We start from the raw sequence: 26,174 nt of genomic DNA, 5'->3' as shown, positions 1-26,174 counted from the left end.
TATCTTAATTATTCATATTTTACGTAAACTGTGTATAGATGGAAATAAATAGTTTTTAGCTTTGTGCCTGATAGTTGTTTAAAAGGAATTTGTTTTCGGCAGACTATTTCTTACATCCCCATCTTTGCTTTTATCATCAATTGTTCATTATTGAAATGGTTCTTTCACTATAATTATTGAACAACCCTAATTGATATTTAGCAGGTTGTTACAGTAGATTTACACTGAAGCCTTTCACTTATTTTGGGGTTGAAGCTAATCCAGACAGTACTTTAAGGGACATGGGAAATTAATTTGACCAGAATTAACCAAGTACTTAAAATCAAATTTATGCAGTTGCTAAAAAAAACCTGAAAGAGAAATGGGAAATACTAGCAATAATCAGTGTAATAGGCAGTACTTGTGGAAGAAGAAACAAGTGTTTCAGATATTGTAAAGTCAGTTGTTTTCTCCACATTAATGTGAGACCTGTGAATGGACGTCTGTAATTTAAAGGTTAATCTTTCAAATGAGCATAATTAGTTTTTGAATTGGGGGAGAAAATGGTTTGATGATAGAATGCAAGAAACCTTTGAAGTTGAAATGTGTTGTTGGGCAAAGTAATGCTTGCTGATAATATTAATGCCTGAAATGAACATTGTTCAGTTTACTAGCACTGATAATCCTCATCTGTATTTGCCAACTGCATTTCTTGTCTCCTGGACTTCTTGCTATTCCTGAATCTTCCTCTTTGTTGGAGGATTGGGGAGCTGTCAATTTTCAAGAGAAGGGAGAAACATATCCTTTTGTGTATTGCAAACAATTATGACTTTACCTCTGGTGAAAAGGTTTCCTCATTTCTTCAATTTATAATTGGTGTGATTGCACTAGATAATTGAGCAATGACCACTGTGTCTTATAGAGTTATATAGAGATGTACAGCACCGAAACTGCTGTAAACAGCGTAAATACTGTTCTTTTCGTGGTACTTTTTAAACCATAAGTACAATAGAATTTTCAGCAATTCTAAATAGATTAGGAAATCTCCATCAGGTTCATTTTTTGAAATGTTGAATTCTGATATTTTTATACTTACTCTTTAAGCAAGGGAAATTAGCTGACTTGGCACAATTTCTGTTAAACCCAAAGGGTCAGCCATTACAGTGCAAGACATACAATGTTTTTGCAAAACACTTCATATTTAAAATATGTAGATATTAATGTATAAGGTGTTTTTGACACCAAAATGCATGTTTAAGTCTATATGTCTGTTTAGCTGTCTCTGAATAGATTCCCCAAGTTTCATCTAGTACATACCTGGTTAGTGCTATATCTGGAGTCAGCATCTGTTTTTCACCTCAGAAATGCATTTTTGGGATTGTATTTTTAAGCAGACAGTATGTTGTTGCTAGCAGATTGTGCTCATAACGGAGTCCACATAATGACCAAACAGGAATGGATACTGCAAATGAGTGGTTTTTAGCTGGTTTCAAACTAAAATTTGTTATATTTGCGAACTGATCAACTTTTCTTTTTATAAATCTACAATTGTGAGTAGTGTGTGATTATATGTTTTATTGAGATCTGTCTCTTGATTAAACTTTCAAAAATATAAAACATAGGTACTAAGTTAGCCTGGAGCAGTGTTTTGTAGAGCAGTAAAACTGCTGTTTTCAGGATCTGTAAACTGTAACGATGCAGAGATGGCCTTTAGTGGAGTAATGTGCTCTTCCTTGTCAGTCACGAGAAATTAGAGAGAGTTTCCATGTTACTGATGATTATATCTGCAGGAAATATGTTTGATTGTGAATCCCATTGGATTGCATGGATTGGTTAGAGCGGCACTTAGAGGCAATGAAGAATTTACAGGAGCTAGGGGAAGTGATGGATGGCAGTTGTGGGAAGGAAGATAACCCCTAAAGCTCCAGTCTGGCAGATCGGTTACCTCCAGGAAAGATAGGAGAAGGAGGCAGGTATAATGTAGGAGTCTCCTGTGGCTATCCCCATCCCAAGCAAGTATGCTGTTTTGGAAAACGTAGTGGGTGATGGACTCTCAGGGGACTGTAGCACTGACAGCCAGGTTTCTGGTACCGAGACTGGCTCTAATGTAATGAAGGGTATGTAAGGTTCGAAGTAATTGGTTGTGATAGGGAATTGTCTAGTCAGAGGCACGGACAGATGTTTCTGCAGCTGGCAGTGAGACATCAGAATGGTGTGTTGCCTCCCTGTTGCCAGGATCATGGATATCTCAGAGAGGGTGCAGAATATTCTCAAAGGGATGAGGGACCAGCAGGAGGTCATTGGAACTAATAACATAGTAAGAGTAAAGGGTGAGATTCTGAGGAGAGAATATAGGAAATTAGGCAGGAATTTTAAAAAGGATGTCTTCGAGGGTAGTAATTTCTGGAGTACTTGAGCTCGTGAGGATAGAGCAGATGAATCCGTTGCTGAGGAGCTGATGCAGGGGAGAAGGATTCATATTTTAGGATCATTGGAATCTCTTCTGGAGTAGAAGTGACTTGGATAAGGAGCACGGATTGCACCTGAATTGGAAGGGGACTAATATACTGGTGGGGAGATTTGCTGGATCTGCTTGGGAGGAATTAAATTAGTACGGTGACGGGAGAAGGGGGATCCAGGGACACAGTGAGGAAAGAGAACAGTCTGAGACTGGTATAGTTGGGAAAAGGAGCAAGTCAAACATTCAGGGCAGGCAGGAACAAAGTGGAGAACAAGGTAGGACTGATCAATTAAACTACATTTATTTCACTGCAAGGGGCCTAACAGGTAAGGCAGGTGAGCTCTGGGCATGGTTAGGGACATGGGACTGGGATATCATAGCAATTACAGACGTGGTTCAGAGATAGATAGGACTGGCAGTTTAATGTTCCAGGGTATAGAGGCTATAAGAAGGACAGAAAGGGCGTTAAGAGAGGAAGGGTAGTGTGTTTTTGATTAGGAATACCATTACAGCTGTATGTAGGGAGGATGTTCCTGAGAATGCATCAAGGAAAATGATTTGGGTGGAACTGAGAAATAAGAAAGAGATTATCACTCGTGGAGAACTTTAGGGAACATCGCTGGTCCTCACGCACCAAACGACACAACTGCCCACAACTACTTCAACTCCCTCCTCATACTCCTCCAAGGACATGCAAATTTTGGGCTTCTTCCACTGCCAAATCAAAGCCATCCATCAGCGAGAGGAGTACTTCCTCATCTTCCACCTTTGGGATCTGACAACCGCATGGCATCAACATTGACTTTGCCAGTTTCCAAATCTCCTATCTCTCCACTTCATCCCAGATCCAACCCTACAACTCAGCACTGTCCTCTTGACCTGTCCATCTTCCTTCCCACCCATTCGCTTCACCCTTCCCACCGACCTATCCCAGTGATATTCCACCTGCATCCATCAATGACCATTTCCCCCTCCCACTCCGATTCCTGATGACTGGCTTATGCCCAAAACATTGACTCTCTTGCTTCTCAGATGCTGCTTGACTGGCTCTGCTTTTCCAGCACCACACTCTTTGACTCTGACTCTCCAGCATCAGCAGTCCTCACTTTATCCACAGGGAGTATAGGGAGAACTAGCCATCTGGATACTGAACTGGCTTGAAGATAGAAGATGGGGTGATGGTGGAGGTTGCTTTTCAAACTGGAGGCTTGTGACTAGCAGTGTGCCACAAGGGTTGGTGCTGGGTCCACTGTTTCTCATCATTTATACAACTGATTTGGATGAACATAAGAGGGAGGGTTAGTAAATTTGCAGATGACACCAAAGTTGGACGGTAGTGGACAGCGAAGAAGCTTATATTAGAGCACAACAGGATCTTGATAGATGGGCAAATTGGCTAAGGATTTGCAGACAGAGTTTAATTTAGATAAATATGAGATGCTGCATTTTGGAAGGGCAAATCACAGCAGGACTTAGACACTTAATGGAGTGTTGCCAAACAAAGAGACCTTGTAGTGCAAATTCATAGTTCCTTGAAAGTGGAGTTGCAGGTAGATAGGATAGTGTTAGAAGGCTTTTGGTTTGCTTACGTTTATTGGTCAATGTACTGAGTATAGCAGTTGGGAGATCATGTTGCAGCTGTACAGGACATTAGTTAGGTCACTTTGGAATACTGCATGCAATTCTAGTTTCCCAAGCCCCTCTCAGTTCTTTCACTGTTAAGTTATCAGATTGTTTGTCCAGCATTCAGAACTGCATGAGCAGAAATTTTCTTTAATTACATATTGCAGTCTTTTGACTTTGGTCCCCACTACAAATTCCTTTCCTTGGCTACTCCTTGTGATTAATCCTGACTGTTTGCAATCTTGCTGTTAAGTTTAGTACCAAGATGTAGATCTAACCATACGCTTGTGCCAACAGTACAAGAGCCACCTTTTTTCTGGCTGCATAACTTCATCTGAATCTGTGCTTCTGCCTCCCTCTGTTTTGTGCACAAGGATATTGATTGAAACCTATCTTTATGTTCAAGCATTAGATCATTTGCCCTAACATCACCTTATGTAACTTAATGCCAGATTTTATTTTAACACTCCTGTGAGGGATCTTGAGACGTTTTAATCCATTAAAGACACTAAATCAATATGCAATGTTTTGAGTTAGTTGGAAAATAGTTGCAGCTGCCTCTCAAATTAGGAACGGAGTTCATGAGATTCTGCTGTCTGACTCCAAGGAAAGAATTGAATGAGAAACTGTCAAGCTTAAACATTTAAACTTTAAAACAAAATGACTTTGGCTCAACTAGAAGATAGTCAATATGTTGGAGCATATAAGAAAACTGACAAAAGTATTCTTAGTAAGTGCTGTACCATTTACCAGAAATTGTGGGAATAAAAGAAAACAGATGAACTAATTCTGTAAAAAGAAAATCACTTAACATTTTTAGACATGTTAAATGAAGCACCTCCAAGACAGGTGGAACTTGAACTTGGATGCTACCACTATGATACTTTTAACTTATCAAAAAACATTGGATCAAAACAAATATCACAATTCCCAGTTTTGAAGAATGGTTACTGGACCTGAAACGTTAATTCTGTTTTCTCTCTACAAATGCTACTGGTTGCTGAGTTTTACCAGCAGTTTTTGTTTTTTCACAATTCCCTTGTTTGCTCAGTGCAGTGGTCTGAGGGGAAACACCACTTCCACTCTTGCCTTAAGGTGCTGAAGAAGTTGATTTCCATTGGACACTCAACATGCAAGAACCGGAACCTTGCTTAATTTTCCTCCCTCTACAGCCATTCACACTTGCCCCCACCCCTTCTCCAGTTTGCATAATCTTAAGTCTCTTTTTAAAAAGAAAGCGAACTTTTGGCATTTGATCTACTGTCGGATTTTGTTCTATGTTGTCACATCTTAAGTTATAACTTAGTAATTGGCAAGCCACCTCCAGAAAAGGACTTATCCACACTATATTGCTAATGTAATGGGTAAGTTCTACAGTTTGAAATATATTTGAGGGTTTACCATCTGGTTCAGGATGGTTCTGGCCTGATAGGCTAAATGTGGTGATCAAGATTACTACATTGCAACAAGATAAAGTCAGTGGTTTTTTGCTCTAAATGAGTATTAGAACTGTGGAATAGTTGGGTCAACATGCGTAAGTGGTTGTCAGGGTAATGGGTCGATCATTGAACACTTGGGTTTGCCTTTTATTTTGCTTTAGCTGAACAGTGTGTGTACTTTGTTTGCAGTGCTGACACTGCAGAAAATTCAGTAATTATGATGCGAGTTGCAATAATTATAGCTGGCTGTTACCAGCGCTGAATCCAGGTGCATAGCTGGAGCTCTTCCTTCTCACACTTGATTTGTCGGGAAAATTGCTCTTATTTGAAAACTTCATTTACTTAAATGAAATAAATTTTACATTCCATATTACATCCATGTCTCTGAATTCAAGACACATTCTACAGTTATGAGACCATTGTGAATATGTTAGGTGTATATCGCATGCTTTTACGAAGTGCGCTATTTGGTAACTGCTCCTACGAATTACAAGCTCCTTCGTTCTGCTTTTTAAATTGTGTATTTCGAGATGGGGCAGGTTCAACTTATGTTGAATTTTCTATTTCATTCATTTTAATTTTGATGATTGCAGTGACTAACTCAGCATTTTGTGCACACAGTTGCTGGGACTTCCTGATGTAGATGATGATGCATTTGAAGATTACAATGCTGATGTTGAAGAGGAGGAGCCTGAAGCAGACAGTCAGCATATGAGTGTCAGTCAGCAGTAAACGTGCAGAGAAAAGTCGGATTGTGTGAAATTTTTATTTTATTGATGGATGTCCCATATTCACAGTTCCCTTCCAACAATCTGAATAATCCTTATTTGTATCAAGTTTGAATCAGCATTCCTAAACATTATCTAGTTTGTTCTGTGTCATTTAACTGTTCTTCATTTTGTCAAACTGTAAGGAGGTGTGAAAGTTTATCAGGCTATGTACATATATTAAAAGTTTTTTTGAGGGGAAAGTCCATTAATTGGATTGGCCTGTTTGAATATGTAAGGCTGCATTAATTTCAGATTGTTTAAGTTGGGCTTTTCCTTAAAGTATGGTTTAAAAAGAAATTGATGCAATCAGAATTTCAATTAAAATGGGTTTTGAGCCATACTTCAGTGATGGACCTACTAAAATATTTTCAAATTATTTTTAGGATTATTCACTGGAAAACCTCATATTAGGTTGATCAGTAAAATCACATAGATGTTAGAGCACAAGAACAGGCCGTTCAGCCTAATTGATTTGTGCTGAGGTTTTTGCCCTGTACTGGCATTCTGCCACTCAACTTCATCTAACCCTGTTTCCGTAACCTTCCATTTATTTTGGTGTCATTTCATTTTCAAATATCTAGCTTTATTAAATATTTTTAAAGAATATTGATTGTGGGTATTTAACTGAAGTTGTCCAACAATTTACAACTTTTGTGGTGAGCCTGTAGGGCAACTGTTTTTAGTGCAGATTTTACTTTTTAAGTTCTATCAGGTAGTTTTACAGTGATTACTTCACTCAAAATATCCTTGCGATACTAAATGAAATGCAACACTGAATTAAGCTGACATCTGCTTGCATCAGCTTGTTACATTGTAAAATCAAAGGAATGTGCTGTTGTGTAGATGCTTGAGGACATTAAATACTGTTTTCTGCTACTGCTGTATGTACTGCAGATACTGTTTACTGTACTGCATTAATTATTGCTTGGCTTTTAATGCACTACAGTCTGTTGGCTACTTTACTGATTACATCCTATGCATCTTAGACAAAACATTTCCAGTTATAACATTCCCAGTTGTAGATCAGGAAAGCACAGACTTTAGCTCTCTGTTAGTGTGCATTACTGGAAGGAGCTGTAAACTTGCTTTTAGTGGGGGAGTGTAAGGGTGGAATTAGTCATGTGCATCTGAAAGAATTTTTAAAATGTAATACTCATTGAATAATGGGTTGGTTATTCAAAATGTTGTAAGTGGTAATTTGTACTGTACCTGGCCTGTGGATCTCTCTTGTATTATATCTGTGTGTATACTGTAAAATAGAATGCCTTGTGTAATCATAGGACATTTAAGGTTGCATAAAATCTTAGTGTTTTAAAATGCCTTCTACTGAGCTGCTAATTTGGAGCAGGTTTGAACATTGCTTGGGGTTGGAGAGTCTGTTCCTTTATTGACTTTGGTAAGTTAAGGCCATAGACAAGAGTGTAAATGTAAATATTCTATTCTACAGTATATATACTGTACAGATAATCAAAGTAAAAGCTTGGTCTGTACTTTGTGTGAACAGTATCCAGTGTTTTAATATGCTACGTGAGTGTCTAATTTTGTTGATCCTGAAGGAGGGAAGAAACATCCTGTGAACAGCCATCAAATTGCCTTTCTTTTAAATGCATGGCTGGTTGACACAGGAGGTATTATTTTAAGTTTGGTAGTTTATAAAAATAACTTTATTGTTGATGCAATGCTTTGTTACAACCTACAGCACTTCATTTATAGATACCTCAATGCTTTTGTTGACCTAGCAGTCTGGATTTAGAAATCGGTTTAAAAACAAATTGCACAGACAGAATTCTCCAGCATTAACTTGCCTCATTTTTTTAAAAACTAGATTTAATAAAAGATAAAGTATTACAGAACTTGGTTCTCTCTCCTTTTGGATTGATTTAAGAGCATTACTTTTGTGCATTTAGACTGAATGTGTAAAGCAAATGTGTTTATTTGTTTTTAACAGTTATGAAAGGGATTTTGGATAGGTGAACAAAAGGATATTGTACTTTAATATGCTTAACACTAAACAAGCTGGAAATAAATTATTTAAACATTGCTATCGATGTTCCTTTAATATCAAAGGTGTCTTCTCAAGTGAACAGCTGCAAAACAGTGACAAGCTTAGACCACCCCTTTTGATTTTGAGTTGAATAAATCTTCGATATAATGAACTGACAACTCAAAATACTGTTATAGAAACAATTGAGTGGAATATACGCACATTAAAGTCATGTTCTTTGCCTAGTCCATCTAACTAGTTGTTCTACTCAATACAGGTACATTGAGCATAAGAGAATGACCTTAACCATGCACGCTGCCTTTTCTCACTCTGTGTAGTCATCTTTTCGGAGTTTCTAGAACCACATTCCATGTCTGTATTCTGTCTAACCCTATTCGATTCCTACTTGGGTGTCATGTTTATATATAAACTTATACATCAAAATAAATTAATATTTGTGCCAACTGATTTTTTTCATATCGCCTGTTTTACAGATCTGTAACTGTGAAGGCTGAAGAATTTCTATTTAATCTTCTGCCTTTACGCAGACAAATTGTTCATTCCTATCCTAACGTCCTTTCCCCCTTCCCATATTTTCCCTTACCTGAAACTACTGGAATTTGATTGAATCTGTGGTTGGTTGTGGCTTTTTAGTGAATTTTTAATAGACTTTTCTTTTTGCTGTGTTCTTACAAATAGTTATTGGCAAAGCTGGTTTTAAGTACCAAGTCTCTGAATTATCTGTTATCTTCAGTCTCCTTCATTCTGGGCTACTTTACTAATGTTACTAATGGTGAGTATCCACATCCATTAAAATATTTTTGAATGGGAATACAGACTCTGGACCAAGTAAGGAACCAATCTGGACGTGTTACTGGAAAAGTGTATGAGTGGACAGAACATTTTAAAGGAAGTTTAGGCATGAATTATCAAATCTTTATGAAGCAGCAAGTGCAGAGTACGAGGTTAACGGAAAAATGTTAGTAAGGTACCAAATAGTACAGTGGTTAACATTGCTGGATATCAACAAACCAGGCAAATTTTCACAACTCAAATACTGAAAGTTAGGAGTATGGTAAGTTAAATGTAATTGACTTTCATGATGTGAATGTCAGTGGCAAGGCAGGAATTCAGTCTTCCAAATTTTCACTTCATGGAATTTGTATTTACATTCTGGATTAATCAGTCCTCCAGTAACTGATGCTATACTGTTGAAACTGAACATTTTATCAAATTTGGGTCAGGGTGTTGGTGCGAATCTCTTGCACATGATAATCCATTTAACATACTGCTTGGCAATAGGAAAAAATCAAATAGCAGTGTTTTTTGAGATGATATTGCAATGAGAATGGTAGTGTGAATTCTTGAATGAATAAATCCTGGCTCCAACTGGGCTTGGGAATCTTTCTGATAAGGTTCCTACAAATTGTTGCAGTCTTGAATTATTAATCTATCTTTAGAAGGAAGGACCAATATTTATGATGTTTCAAAAGCATTTTCCAACTAAATAATCACATGAAAACATGTATAGCAAACATTGCAGCTTGTGTCCAAAGCTTTTTATGGCAAATTTTTGGAGACTGTGTAGTTAATCTTGAATATGAGGTCAATGCTTTGTTATGGCACTGACCTCTGCCATTTTGTTAACTCTCTTAATGTTGCATTGCCTAGCTTCAAAGGCCATACAATCTGTGAGTTGTTTCATTGTTGCTAAACTGCTGGTGGAGTTGCCTCAAATATCTAGGGAAATCCTCTTCTAATTCCTCTGTATTCTTGAATTCTCAGCATTCTTTAAGTGGACCACATCTATGATCTGAAGACTGCAAATTTATGGATGGCACTGTATAACTTGGAGTACACAGCACAGTTAAACCTTATTGTTTAATTTAATTGTGGAACTTTCATTCAGGAACTGTAATTTTTATTGAAGAAAAATAAACATAGTGCTTGGCTTACACAGTGTACATATTCAAAATATTTATGGTCTGACTGGAATTTTTTAACTGAATCTTTAAAGGTACAGTGGTATTTAAGTTTTACTTAGCAAATTGAACTGTTAACATAGAAATTGTCAAGCTGAGATACTTGTTTCATTCCAGAATAAAAGTTCTCTTGCACAGTCCACAACATAATGTAATTAATCTGTTCCACTCTCAAGCAGATGTGAACCTCTTGTCCGTTTGTATTTCTTAAAATTGCTCCTGGATCTCAAGTTAGAGCAGGCTCTTCCTTTTGTTTCTAACAAATGCTGCAATTTCAGAAGTTTTGTGTAAGATAGCAAACCTATTTTGTTTTTTTTTGAGGTGCTTTTCAAACCATTAGGGTCTCCTTAGTTTTTGATTTGGCTTCCCACCAGGGTGTTTCAGTATTGGGACTGCTATAATTTATGTTTTCATTAAGTGCTTTCACTTTTTATGTTGTATTGGAGTAGCATGCCATAAATCTAACCTTGCTATCAAATGGTTTTTTTTAAAAAACTATGCATATAGTGCCCTAATTTATCCAACTTTGGTCCAAGGTTGATCAAAAACACGACCAGGTTTCCAACCTGTTCCTCTGAGAACTAACATGCTTCACTTGTCAACAACAACTTGGCTGCTGATGATCTTCAGGAACTCATAGCTACAAGAAGAGAGTTCGCAGTAGATATTAAATTCTTGCTGTGAAATTATGCAGTATTCCTGGTAAATCCCTGTTAAAAATAGTTCTTAATGATATGTTCATTATCAACAAAATGCTTTTGGACTAACAGTTGCTTAGCTTTGTTTCCTAAAATTCCTTATCTCATAGGACTTTCGATATACTGGCTTAGGAAACTATTGGATGCATCCTTCATTCACCCCCTCAAATCCCCCTTTGCCTATCCCAGTTAATATTGGAAAGTTGAAATTCCCCATAATTATTACCACCAGATGGAAGATACAAAATTGGCTTGAAGGTAGGTGACAGAGGGTGGTGATAGGGGGTTGCTTTTCAGACTGGAAGCCTGTAACCAGGGGTGTGCGGCAAGGATCAATGCTGGGTCCACTGCTTTTCATTGTTTATATGAATGATTTGAATGTGAGTATAGGAGGTATGGTTAATAAGTTTGCAGTTCAAGCCCAGGGGAGTGTTTTGAACAAAGGGACCTAGTTGTGCAGATTCCTTGAAAGTGGAGTCACTCATGGACAAGGTGGTGAAGAAAGCATTTGGTACACTTGCTTTCATTCCTCAGCGTATTGAGTACAGAAGAACGTCAATTATCCAAAAGAGATGGTTGGGCAGTATTTTGTTCGGATAACTGATTCAATGCCTCTCCTCTAGGACTCCGGAGTTTTCTGAAGTTTCCTTTTTTCCTCACTCTTCCTAACTTGCTCCCTCTGTCTGTCTCAGGACTTGTTTCTGAGCAGACACGTGTGTAAGGGACCTGCAGCATTGCTGTAGCCTCTGCCCGCCGCTGCTTCTCTTCAATGGGATTAACAGAATGAACACTTGCTATGTCCGCTCCCTGTTCAGGAGACTATGCAGCAACACATCGTGCAACACCAGGGTCCCAGTCCAGCGCCCTTACCCCTGCCCCCAGAATGGAGATGGCAGCCGGACTGGACACCAACAGCAAGATTGCTGCTGCCTTTTTGAGGGGGAGTCTCAAAATAGCGCACACATGCACACAGCCACACACCGACCTCTTTGACAAGTTCCCACTCTGCCCTGTTCAGGATAATATTGGAGAGATTATCTGGGTCAGGGGAGTTTAGGGTACACCCCTGTCTAGAACTCCTGTGCAAGTGCTGGGTGGGGGCGGCGGTCAGTAATTTGGAGATGGTGCCTGGGTCCCCATTGATGCTGAGAACAGTCCTGGACAGAATTTCAGTAAGCCAAATTCACTCTTAATCATTGTAAACAAAAGACGCAATCAGTGTTGGTAACACTGATGTAATGTTTCTATCGGGATCTTGAGATCAACTTCAGATAATCTGAAATTCGGATAATTGATATCCGGTTAATCGAGGTTCTTCTGTATAGAAGTTGCTACTGTACAGGACTTTGATGCAGCTACTTCTAGAATACTGCATTCCATTCTGGTCACCTTGCTATAGGAAAGATTTTGTTAAGAGTTCTGAAAAGATTTACAAGGTTCTTGCTGGGATTGGAAGATTTTTTTGCCAAAGGGAGATGCTGAATAGGTTGGTGGTGCTTTTCCCCTGGAGCATTGGAGGCTGAGGGATAACTTTTATAGAGGCTTCTAAAATCGTGATTATGGATAGGATGAATAGTCAAGGTCTTCCTCCCAGGGTTTGGGGCAGGGGGGTCCAAAGCTCGAGGGCATAAGATTACTGTGAGTGGGTAAAGATTTAAAAGGGACCCGAGAGGAAACTTTTTCATGCAGAGGATGGTGCATATATTGAATGAGCTGCCAGAGTTAGTGATGGCTGTTACAATTACACATTAATAGGCCTCTGGATGTGTGTGTGAAGGAGGAGGATATGGGCCAAATGCTGGCAAATGGGACGAGATTCATTTAGGATATCTGGTTGGCACATGGAGAGTTGAACCATAGGGTCTGGATCTGTGTCTGTGCTGTTTACCTGTATGACACCTATTATTTTTACATTTATCTGAAAATTTCCAACATATTTGCCTTCTATCTTTTCCTTTCATCAGGGGCTATGGTGCACTCCAAACAATAAGATTTCCTGAAATTCAGAAAAATTAAATTAAGAGTTTTGTTTGCTTAAACCAAAAAAACCCATAAACTGGGTGAATATTTACCCTGTTTGGAGGGTCTAGAATGAGCCATAACAGCCTCAGAATAAGGGGTTGGCCATTGAATGCTGAGATGTAAAGAAAGCTTTTTTTTTCCCCAAAGCTGTGGATCTTTGATGCAGCCCTATATCAGAGTTGTGGATGCTGAAATGTTCAACACACACAAGGCAAACTGATAGACATTTGCATACTGGATATGGGGATAGAGCAGTCGAATGGAAGAGCAGAATTGAAGGGTCAAATAGTAGTGTGCGGCTGCTATTTATGTTTGTGTGATAAAGCTGTATGGATGAATGTCCCTGTTGATAGTATGGTGGTAACCGGTCTTTGAGAACTGGTTCTTCCATTTAGCTGCCTGTTAAAGCAGTGGTTGATTTACTCTTGCAAAAGTTAAGAGGCAATTGTTCCTGAAATAACTTCATGGAGGCTGGTATCCCGTCACCCATGTACATTGTGCTTAACATTGGTCTGGCATCCTTAGCACAGTGAACAGAACCCTCTGACACTCCTGTTTATATCTGTCAGCCAGGTCTCCGTGATCGAGGCTGTTAACCTGGTCCAATAAGCAAACTCTTTGAGTCCCACCTGGCTGACCTTGTTACAATCACTGCAATATTGTATTAATCATAATGACTTCAAAATCCCCCAGAATTTCACATTTCTCCACCAGAGGGCTCCATAGGATTTATTTAAATATATCAAGACTTTGGTCAAGAATGTAAACAAACATCAAGTGGATAGTCTACTGTTTCAAATACCTGTTTGAAAGTCAATCTGTAGTTGGAACACAATTTTGGCCTCAACTGCTGAATGTTAGAAGATGAAATTGTCTGAATGTGCTAAAACAAGAGTCATACACTCAGTGCTGATTAGGCAAAAATTTTGGATGCCATGTCCTTCCCTTCACCTGCACTATCAAGTCCTGCACATTGTTAATCCCCTTAGAGTCTTTTAAAAATTGATTGTAAATTTCTAGTGAATAATGTAAAGAAAACAGGAGGTTTTACATTTTAAGATTTGTGCAGTAACTTTTTTTAAAAAAAGCATCAGCTAGGCATTACTTGGGTGATTTGTACATTAAACTACAGAACAGGTATTCCTTGCTAGTTTCTCAACATGACTGGAAACATTCATATATTATGCCACAGACACAGCAGAATTGTCATCTTGTTTTTGAAGTCCTGAATCCATCCTGGTATTTCAACAAGTTTTTTTCTCCCTGTTACACTGGGGCAAATCTTCCAGCGACTTTTAAAAGCTTAAGAGAACATACAGAAATATGTACAGTAAGGCACCACTTAGCAACTTAATCATAGAGATGTACAGCATGGAAACAGCACCTTCGGTCCAGCTCATCCATGCCAACCAGATATCCCAACCCAATCTAGTCCCACCTGCCAGCACCTGGCCCATATCCCTCCAAACCCTTCCTATTCATATGCCCATCCAGATGCCTTTTAAATTTTGCAGTTGTACCAGCCTCCATCACTTCCTCTGGCATTCCTCATACCTTTGCGTGAAATTTTGCCCTTTAAGTCTCTTTTATATTTTTCTCCTCTCACCCTAAACCTATACTCTCTAGTTCTGGACTCCCCATCCTAAGGAAAAGACATCTATTCACCCTATCCATGCCCCTCATGATTTTATAAACCTCCATAAGATCTCCCCTCAGCCTCCGATGCTCCAGGGGAAACAGCCCCAGCCTATTCTACCTCTCCCTATAGCTCAAATCCTCCAACCCTGGCAACATCCTTGTAAATCTTTTCTGAATTGTTTAGAGTATCACAACATCCCAGCCAATGTCCTGTCCAGCTGCAACATGACCTCCCATCTCCTGTACTCCATACTCTGACCAATAAAGGAAAGCATACCAAATACCTTCTTTACTATCCCATCTACCTGCAACTCTACTTTCAAGGAGCTATGAACCTGCGCTCCATGGTCTCTTTGTTCAGCAAAACTCCCTAGGACCTTACCATTAAGTGGTGCTGGAAGAGCACAGCAGTTCAGGCAGCATCCAACGAGCAGCGAAATCGACATTTCGGGCAAAAGCCTTCATTCCTGATGAAGGGCTTTTGCCCGAAACGTCGATTTCGCTGCTCATTGGATGCTGTCTGAACTGCTGTGCTTTTCCAGCATCACTGATCCAGAATCTGGTTTCCAGCATCTGCAGTCAATCTTTTTACCTTACCATTAAGTGTATAAGTCCTGCTAAGATTTGCTTTCCCAAAATACAACATCTCACACTGAATTAAACTCCATCTACCACTCCTCGGCCCATTGGCCCATCTGATCAAGATCCTGTGTAAACTCCTATGTTTACATCCAAATAATTTATATAAATGACAAAAAGTAGTGGACCCAGCACCAATCCCTGTGGCACTCCACTGGTCACAGGCCTCTAGTCTGAAAAACAACCCTCCACCACCACCCTCTGTCTTCTACCTTTGAGCCAATTCTGTAGCCAAATGGCTAGTTCTCCCTGTATTCCATGAGATCTAACCTTGCTAACCAGTCTCCCATGGGGAACCCTGTCGAACGCCTTACTGAGGTCCATATAAATCACATCTAACCCTCTACCCTCATCAATCCTCTTTGTTACTTCTTCAAAAACTCAATCAAGTTTGCGAGACATGATTTCCTACACACAAAGCCATGCTGACTATCCCTAATCAGTCCTTGCCTTTCCGAATACAGATATCTCAACTTCGTCTTACAATATTTGTAAGGTACTGCTCTTCCATCTTCAGTTGCAATCTGCTCCCCCAACAATAACTTTCCAACATCTTCACTCCGTGGCATCTCTCACGCTGTTGCCAGAGTCCCTGCTTCTGAATGAGACAGTAACCATCTACAGAAAGTGAGGCCAGCCATTTCTTTCCCTTAGCAAGGGGCTAAGGGAGAAATGGTTTAGCCTGATCTGGGCAATACACAGTCAGAAAAAGTACAAATTAGGGGAGTCCACAGGTCATTTGACTTCTTTGACCTGCTCTACCTTTCAAAAGGATTATGATTGTGGCCGTAACTCCATTTTCCAGCCAACTCTAATTCCAGTTCACTTCCTTGTCAGTTAAGAATATATTTACCCCTGCCTTAGGAACATTCAATGACCGTGCCTCCACCGCTCTCTGGAGGAGAGGTGCAAGTGGGATCCCTGTATATTTTTAAGGGGGAAGACCAAGATTAGTCTGAAAATAGCCCATGGGCCTGTTTATGTTCTACATGGATAAGATGCTGGTATAGACCAATCATCCCTCTCACATTCTTTGCACCTCTTAAATGTAGAAAATAGGAGCATGAGTAGGTCATTCTAACAAGCTGGAGTGGTACAGCACTTAACCTTTTTTTTAAGAGACATCATCTTTAAATTTGTGGAATGCATCTTGTGACTACAGTGGTGAAATCTTGACAAAGTGCTTTGGGTTTTCAGATATACTTTTAGGATTTTCCACAACTTGAGCAAGAAGTGAGTGTGAAAAGGTGAGTAAGCTTTTAGGTTGAGTTAGAAATCATCAGCAATGACCTGTTTACTCTCAAGGAGCAGGTAGTAGATAGCTTTGGGATATGTGCCTGAGCTTTAAAATACCATCTTTGCCATGACCAGAGCGCTTGCATTTAGTGCAGAAAATTGCCTGAGAAGGGTTTTGTATTTTATAGTGCAAAAAAAAATTAATTCAACAGTATCCACGCTGCTCAATATTCAGAGTAGAATGTTTGATGGCTTAATACTTGCCGTGAGCATCATCAAAGAAATATTATAAAGCTTTTCTTTTGCATTTTTCTTTTAACAGATTTGTTTGGTTATACAAATGACTGATTAAAAAAAAGTTGTAATACTGTTTGAGAGGGCAGCCCAGTTGAAGCCATCAGGAAGGTCTAATAACCACCTTATTCCCTTCTATGTTGAGCTGATAAAAACAAATGAAAGAAGTTGGTGGGTTGGACCGAAGGGTTTGTTTCTGTGCTGTACATCTCTATCATTCTCTATCTCTAAGTGCTATTCAACAGTGAGGTTGAGTGCTGTCCTGTTTCTAAGACTGACAAGCTCAGCAGGTCACAAAGCAGTTTAAAACCCACATTATAGGTGGGCACTGCAGGGAGTGGAGTGTATTATTTCCCTATCCAACTCTATTTTGATTTAATCCCTGCCCTCCCCTTCACTGTTTGATTCTGCAGCATTGCTCTCTAAGAAGGGCACTGCTTGTCACTGGCCACTCAGGTGTTTCCTTTCTTCCTGGTGGTGGAAATTGAATAAAGATCTGTACACCTCGTCTCTTTCACTATGTCTCACACCTGCACACACACAACATGGGTGCTGGGGAAAAATAAGCACTACCGCAGTTAGGCAGTAGTAAAAGAAAAAGAACGGGAGTGTTTTAAAAAAAGACACACCATATTTTTGAAATTCAGTTATTACCCTTTGTGTGGAAATGCAGAAGTCTACTTGCACATAGCAAGTCTCCACAAAGAGCAATAAGGTAAATATCCAAATCACTTATTTTAGTAGTGTTGCTTATGAGAAAAATAATGGCTAGGACACCAAGGAAATCATTCCTTATGTACATACAGATGAGGAAGGACACCACTTCGACTGGGACAACAACACCCCCGAGAAAAAAACAGGAAATAGAATCACCATAGGAAATGATGTCACCACAGAAAATGACATCACCAAACCCAAGGAAACTCAAAAATATAAATAGAAAGCAGGCTACACCACCAGTGCTTCATTCGGAGGCTCACTGAAGATGTTACTTAGTATGGTGATGAAACTTCTGTAAATGAACCCTCTAGCTCAGTGAGCAAATCTACATCCAGAAAACATTCCTGCTATTTTTTGAAGTAGTGCCATACAAATATTTAAATCCACCTGAGAATATAAATAGTGTTTAACATCTGATATAGCTGATTAAAATGATGGAGGAACATAATGTGAGAAATGGTTATAATGTGATTTGGATTTTAAAACAAATGAATGTGGATCCATCTGTGAAGGTATTTAAGAAAGAAACGTCAGAAATCACTTGAAACAAAGACTTAAGTGCATCAATTCCAAGAAAGTATGTGACTGCAGTCAAATGTCTGGAAAAGCCATAATAGTGTTAATAGATGGAGTGTTTATGCTGTTGGAGTTTACAACATACCAGAGAGCCATTTGTTGAGTTTTTGACTTCAGAACAGAATGCTTTAAGGTCTCAGCTCAGATTTCCAGCTGAAAACTATAACTAATGCAGTGCCACAGTTCAATCCTCAGACCTCAATTACTTACAGTCTGTTCCTTCCTCCAAGTCATTAATATAGATTGTAGTGCATCCACATTTCCTGACAATACAAAAATAGATGGTGCTGCATTTTACAATGAAGACATAAGAAATCTGCAAATGTATTGATTGAATGGGCAAAAACATAGTAGATGGAGATGAATGTAGGAAATTATAAGGTCCTGCACTTTGGGAAGAAAAAATAACAAAAGGTGCATTGTAATGTAGATGGAGAGGTCTACAGAAAAACATAGCACAAATGGATCTGAATGTTCTTGAGCAAGAAAGACAAAGAAGTTAACATACTGATGCAGCAAGTAATTATGAAGACATGGAATTTTGGACTTCAATGCTGGAAGATTGGAGCTAAAAACATGTACAGAGTGTTGGTGAGGCCACAGCTGAAGTACTGTGTACAATTTTTGTACCCATAATCAATAAATGTTTTTTTTAGATTGGAGATAGTTCAAAATAGATTCACAAGTCTGATTCTTGCAATAAAGGGTCTTTTAAAAATTCATTGTTAATTTATAGAATTCAAGAAATCATGTTAGCTATTGCAGATACTTTTACACCAGTAAATAAAAGTGTTAGACTTTTAATTCCTAGAGCTTTCAAGGCAATCTTGAAAAGTTGAAACATTAATCTTGACTAAAGTTTGTTTTCAACAGCATGTAGAGTCCTGTGGCCATTATCAGAAAAGCCAAATGGAAACACAATCACTTCCCACAGATCTTCTTCATTGTACACCAACCTGACTTAAAACGTATAGTGCAATTCCTTCCTTACTACTCAGTCAGTGTCCTGGAACTCCTCCTTAACACCCTCGTGGAAGAGTTATTACTGCAAGGACTAAAACTGATAAAGGAGAAGGTCTACAATTCTATGTAGGGTGGCTAGGGATAGGAATAAGCCTGGCTCTTTCAACATCACTCACATCAGATGAATATAGGACTTAGGAGCAGGAGTGAGCCATTTGGCCCATTGAACCTGATCCAACATTTAATAAGATCATTATTCATCTTGTGTTCTCACCTCCATTTTCCTGTCTATGACGCCCTAACTCTTGAACTCTTGTATATTCAACATGTACACTGAGAATTCCACAATGTAATAGAAAAACAACTTTGCTCGTCTCCAACTAAAAAGAATTCTTAACCAATGTCACTTAGTTTTAATTCTATGACTCGAATATATCCTGGAAGAGACAACATCCTCTGCATATCCAACCTATCTAGTCTCTTTAGGAACATTCTTCTAAGCCTCAATAGGTAGGGGTCTAACCTGTGGAAGCTTACTTCAAAATACAGTACTGCTGTCTGCTCTCACTAAGGCTCTGAAGAGCTGCAATAAAATTTCCTGAGTACAAATTTCTGAAGTACTGCTTTATGCTAGATATATAGTCTGACTGTTGTTTGCTGTTTCGTCGTCAGAAATTGATTTAAAGGAAATGTGAACAAGGAACTATTTTTATTTGATCATGCATTTGATATCGTCATCGTTGGATGGGCAATAAATGATGGCCTAGGCATCAATATCCACATCCTCTGAATGAATAAATTATGAAATAGTCCCTGCTTCCAATCTATAATTGCTAAGCAATTGGAGTGGTACCAGTGAAATCGCTCCAAGTTTATGGCATAAGAAAACCACAGACAGCATTGTTCACTCAATCTGTAAAATGTAGACAGTGGATAATCTACTCCGACCAAAAAAACTAATCTACACTAATTAAAAGCTTTCTGTTTAGGAGCTTGAAAATTCATAAGAATTTAGAGTATGATGGGACAGCTGGAAGTCCTCTTTCGAAGGATGTCAATACTGTTCGGTGCAGCTGTCTTTACATACTGTGGCTGACACAGAAGTGCTTCCTTTGACTGGAAAACAAAAGAATAAGACACTCTTCACTTTCTAAAAATGACCACCATCCTTCTGATGTTACTGTACTGCTGCTCCTGCCAGTCACTTGGTCTCTACTATTTCCCTTTTGCAAGTGTGTTGGTTATTCTCTATAGGGTTGCATGCTAGGAGTCAAGTTCCAAGTGCAGTCTTCAAGTGAAGCAGATGATAATTGGATGAAGTTACTCATGTACTTCAATCTTTATTTCAAAGTATTGCATTCAGCCCTTATTTTGATGTTTTTCCAGTATAAATTCTGATTTCCATAGCTGTAAAAGAAGTCAATTGTCATCACATACTCCTCTCAGTGGTGAAGGTACAGAGCCTCTGCAAGTATTTGTGTGCAATTGCAACCATGATAAGTGTAGAATGACAGTTTCACTTTATGAGGAAAGTGAACATACAATGAAAAATGTACACAGATCTAAGATTTTGAAAATGTTTCATTTTATTGAAACAGATTTGTGCATATAGCTAGGTAAATGCTCCAACACAAGGCAATAAATCAATCAACCTGTCTGTAAGAACAATCATGTCTTGCTACTGTCAAAGATTATGTTGACTCAAAGCTGGTACTCAGCCTGAATATAGTGCCCTGCTGAAAGTGGGATGTTTAAACCATATAGTTTTCACCTCTCGGATACATATGTCAATTTATGTCTTGTCAGAAGCCAGATCCTCATATCCTTGGAATAAAAAGTTCTTCCTTCATCTGTTGAGCTGAAAAAAAATTGCTGAATTCAACTTTGACTGGTTACAGGCCAGTCCACCTTATTTGATAGTATGGAAACATTTAGAACTATGACCAAAAGAGAAAATGCTGGAAAATCTCAGCAGGTCTGGCAGCATCAGTAAGGAGAGAAAAGAGCTGACGTTTCGAGTCGAACTGACCCTTTGTCAGGCTGAGAGAAGGTGAGTCATGGCTCCAGAAGCAAAGGTAGCAATAAAGAGGTGATAATGACAGAATGCATATATTATTATAGGGAGATTAGGAGCTGTGAATGACCAAGGCTGAAGCCAGCGCTATGTGACAAACATGTGGGGATGGGGGGGAGGGGTAAAGTGAGGCAAAATGGAGGGGAGAAGGGTAGCAAAGGGGGAAGAGGAGAGGAAAAATGTGATGAGAGAGTGGGGAGCGAGAGAAAGAGAGACAATCAAGAAATAAGAGGTACAGAACAGTGAAAAAAATATATTAAAAAAGATAAACAAAATAAATGAAATAAAATTATCTGAAGTTGTTGAATTAGCATCTGCAGCATCCGCAGTAATTTGCTTTTATTTAGAACTATAATTGGAGTTAAAATGGACTTTAGGACAAACACAGACTAATAAATAAAAGCACAGATTTGTTAAAAGTAAAGTGATTTCGACTAACTTGCTTGATTTGTTTTGCAATTTTTGAGTACTTTATCAATGAGAGTAATGGGTTGACATTTATATGGACTTTTAAAAGTTGTTTGACAAAGTATGGCTCAATAGATTTGTTATCAAAATTAAAGCCAATGGAATTAAAGCATGGATGCACAGTAAACTAAGGAGCAAGAAGTGTCAAATGTCATTCTTTCAGTGTTGGGATTAGTCTGATTGTTTTCGATATGTATTCATGATCAAGACTTGGACATACAATGCAAAATTTTGAAGTTTGCAGATTGGTGAAATGAATAGGCATAAGGCAGAAGGAATTTCTAACAAAGAGGTATGAAATTTGACAGGAAGAATAAGGGAAAGGAATATGAACTGAATGGTACAATTTTGAAGAGGGCATAGAAACAGAATGAACTAAGGGTTGTATGCATTTGAATCTTTATTGCACAGGAGAAATAGTTATTAATATATTGGAACACAGGGATTATGCAAACCATATAAAATAATGGTTAGGGCTCAGCTGTAGTATTGTGTTTAATTTTGGGAACTGTATTTTGGGAAGGATGTCAAGATGGTGGAGATGGGAATTAGTGGAATGGAGTCAACACTGAAGAAATTTAATTATATGGATTGTTCACTGTTCAACATCCTGCCCACAAAAAGACCTTACGTTTCCAGTTGCCTGCCATTTTAACACACTACGCTATTCCCTGGCCTACATCTCTGCCTCAGGCTTGCTGCAGTGCTCCAGTGAGTCTCAGCGAAAGCTGGAAGAACAACACCTCATTTTCCACTTGGGGACCCTGCAGCCCTTCGGATTCAATATTGAGTTCAGAAATTTTAGGGCCTGAACTCTCCCACATCCTAGCCCCCTACAGACACAATAAGCCTTTTTATCACATAGTCTGCCATTACACACTACCTATTATTAGCCATTGACAGCTATTCACACTCCCATTGTCAACTTCTTTGTCTGTCTAATTGTTCTCTCTCTTTGGCCTCCTTCCCTACCTATTGGTTACTCCTTTTCCCCCTTCCCCCACCCTATCTTCTGCATATAAACCAACATTTTCCAAGCTACCATCAGTTCTGAGGAAGGGTCACCGGACCCAAAACATTAAGTTTGATTTCTGCCAGATGCTGCCAGACCGGCTGAGCTTTTCCAGCAACCTCTGTTTTTGTTTCTGATTTACAGCATCTGCAGCTCTTTCAATTTTTAACCATGAACCCATTGTCGGTTGCTGGAAAAAAACAACATCTGGCTCACTAATGTCCTTTAGAGAAACAAACTGCCATCCTTATCTGGTCTGATCTACATGTGACTCCAGAGCAACAGAAATGTGGTTAACTCTTGTCTGTCATCTGGGTAATTAGGGATGGGCAATAAATGCTGGCCTCGCTATCGAAATCCACATCCCATGAACAAATTAAACATGAAGAAACTTAAATTTGTCTAGGACAGAAATAGGTTGAGATTCCCAATGAAGGGCTTTTGCCCAAAATGTCGATTTTCCTGCTCCTCGGATGCTTTTCCAGGACCACTTCAATCTTGTCTGAGATTTGGTATACACTGCCTAAAACAGACTCACTGGTAACCTTCAGAAGAGAATTGGATAAATATTTGAAGGGCAAAAGAAAACTCAGAATGGTGGATAAAGAGCAGAGGAGCGGGATTATTTGAATAGTTGCACCAAAGAGACAGAATGGACCGAATTTACAAGCAATATTGGGTCTGTTGCTGATGTGTTTTACATGGGGAATCCTTGCTGCATACATATTTCATTATAATATGCAGGCAGCACAAAGTTGCTGTGCAACCTACGATCCAATTAACTGATATAGGTAACTAACCATTATGATCTGTGTGCCAATTTTTGGGAGCTACTCATTGGTAACCCATTTTCTATACTGCATTAATTTCTGGTCTTCCTGCTACAGGAAGGATGTTGTGAAACCTGAAAGAGTTCAGAAAAGATTTACAAGGATGTTACCAGGGTTGGAGTGTTTGAGCTTTAGGGAGAAGCTGAATAGACTGTGGCTGTTTTCTCTGGAACATCGGAGGCTGAAGGGTAACTTTATAGAAGTTTATAAAATCATGAAGGACATGGGGAAGGTGAATAGCCATGGTCTTCTCCCCAGTGTTGGGGAAATATGTAGTAGATTCAGAACAGATTAGGCAGTTCAAAATGGGCAACATGAGGATATCAGAATTATTTTCATGATCCATATTCGCATGACCTGCATTTTCATTGCTTTACTGTTACCCATCAAATAAAGGATTTGACCCTGGAATGTGAAAGAACTGTCAAGAGCAGCTAAACATGAAGTAAGAGTCCAGTGAAGTCACAGCATAGGTTATTTATGCTATACACAGACCTTATAGATGTTTACAAAATTATGAGGGGCATGGATAGGATAAATAGACAAAGTCTTTTCCCTGGGGTCAGGGAGTCCAGAACCAGAGGGCATAGGTTTAGGGTGAGAGGGGAAGATATAAAAGAGACCTAAGGGGCAACGTTTTCACGCAGAGGGTGGTACGTGTATGGAATGAGCTGCCAGAGGATGTGGTGGAGGCTGGTACAATTGCAACATTTAAGAGGCATTTGGATGGGTATATGAATGGGAAGGGTTTGGAGGGATTTGGGCCGGGTGCTGGCAGGTGGGACTAGATTGGGTTGGGATATCTGGTCGGCATGGACGGGTTGGACAGAAACGTCTGTTTCCATGCTGTACATCTCTATGACTCTATGACTCTAAGCAATCCTGAAATCAGCATAACACATCCCACAATGAAACATGTGCAAAATAGCATTTACAACCATCTTGTGTCAATCATCATTAAATATGTTAGCTGTTCAATCAAGAATGGTTGGTGATGAACCATTAAATGATTAACCAGAGGAGCACACTTAGTCTACATCCCCATCCTCACTAATGATGAGGTGCAACATGTGAGCAGCAAAGAAACGGTTGAATGTTTGCAAAAATACTAATGTAAAAGTACCATTTGGATGATTCCTCCTGGCCTCCCCCTGGAGTCCTCCTCATCATCATCACTCATTGACACGATGCCTCTGTGGCCGGACAGGCCACCCGAAATAAGGAACTTATGATGGACAATAATAAACTTACCATGAAGTTACAAAATATGGACAATGATTAAAGCATGCTGGGAAATAGAACCCAGCCTTGACTGAAGTTGTAATGAGGACTAGAATCAAGTGGTTCTGACAGAACCCAAACTGAGTATCAATGACCAGATTATTGTGAAGTGTCACCTGACAGCAGTACTGATAATATATACAATCATTTTAAAGTGGCTATGCTAATCCACATGCTGCAAAATCCAGTCAGGCTGCAGCTGCCCACAGACAGTTAGCAAACAAACTTGACAGCTGTAGACCCTGCAATACACACCTGAAGTTGAACATGAATGGGAGAATGGCATGTCACCCTTGGGACAATTGGGAGCATCGAGTCATTCACTAAACACGGAGGCATCCAACGCCCTTTTTTGGAGGAGGCTACATGCACGCAACACCTCCCATAATGGACATCTAAGGGCCACCATGCCATCAATGTGCCAACACCTGGTTGGGTCTGATTGATCAGGGTAATCGAACCTGATCAATCCATTGCCAGATCCTCAAGACCCTCCCAAAAGGGCACAAAGACTCGGAAAGATAAGAATTGCCACAAAACCCCACTCAGGGTGGTAACTCAAGAATAACCACTGAAAGAGAAGACACCTCCAAGACCACTGGAAGAAGGAGAAGAAGACATTATCACATGGAGCCCGGCCACATTTTAGTGTGCTGGGATACGATCATACAAAGTTAAGTTAAAGTATAAGATAGTCTGTCATTTTTTTCGTTAGTTTATAGTATACTTTATTGTTCTAATATTAACTGAATAAACTAATATTTTTGGCTATAGGAGTCAACTCACAGTCCTTTTGCTCAATATAAGAATTTAAACACACTGTATGGCAGATATAACACCTCAATCATCCCATCCCAGGACATGACTACAGGAGGTAGTGACCTAGATCCATTCCTGAATACAAAAAGAAATTGCTGGAAAAGCTCAGCAGGTCTGGCAGCATCTGTGGAGACAAATCAGAGCTAACAAAAAGAAATTGCTGGAAAAGCTCAGCAGGTCTGGCAGCATCTGTGGAGAGAAATCAGAGCTAACGCTTTGGGTCGAATGACCCTTCCTCAGGAACGAACGTTAACTCTGATTTTTCTCCATTGATTCTGTCAGACCTGCTGACCTTTTCCAGCCATTTCTATTTTTGTCTCTGATTACAGCATCCACAGTTATTTCCATTTTCCATTCCTAATGTGTTCTTTCCACTGGTAGGACACATTCTTTATAAGTAACAGCGGAGTCACTGTAGAAGTCTTCACTTTTGATGATAAGTACCATGACGTTTCATGGGCAAGGAAAACTCCAGTGATTACCACCCACCACCAGAAGGATAAATTACAACGACTCGATATTAGACATTACTTGGATGAGAAACAGAGTTTAACATGGTCACAAAATGGCTCTGGGTGGACAACATCAATGTGCACTACATAATAAGCTGGTTGTGATTTGAAGGATACAGCTGTCATACTGGCCTTAACAGCAGGAGATGAGACA

The 26,174-nt window shown here is 39.3% G+C and overlaps 1 protein-coding gene across 1 annotated transcript in view; it reads left to right on the top strand.

The window, feature by feature from the left end:
- Window positions 1-8,720, top strand: part of mturn (maturin, neural progenitor differentiation regulator homolog (Xenopus)) — a 29,514-nt gene extending 20,794 nt beyond the window's left edge. Inside the window, exon 3 of the mRNA XM_043719276.2 lies at window positions 6,124-8,720. Within this exon, the coding sequence (XP_043575211.1) occupies window positions 6,124-6,234 (111 nt within the window). The 3' untranslated portion in view covers window positions 6,235-8,720. The remainder of the gene's footprint in view (window positions 1-6,123) is intronic.
- The last annotated feature ends 17,454 nt before the right edge of the window (window positions 8,721-26,174 follow it).

Source organism: Chiloscyllium plagiosum, unplaced genomic scaffold, assembly GCF_037043375.1.
Source record: "Chiloscyllium plagiosum isolate Xiang-an unplaced genomic scaffold, Cpla_swu_hap1 HiC_scaffold_34, whole genome shotgun sequence".
Classification (NCBI taxonomy): Eukaryota; Metazoa; Chordata; class Chondrichthyes; order Orectolobiformes; family Hemiscylliidae; genus Chiloscyllium; species Chiloscyllium plagiosum.
Note: the sequence above shows the minus strand (reverse complement) of the source record. Positions and strands in the feature narration are given on the sequence as shown.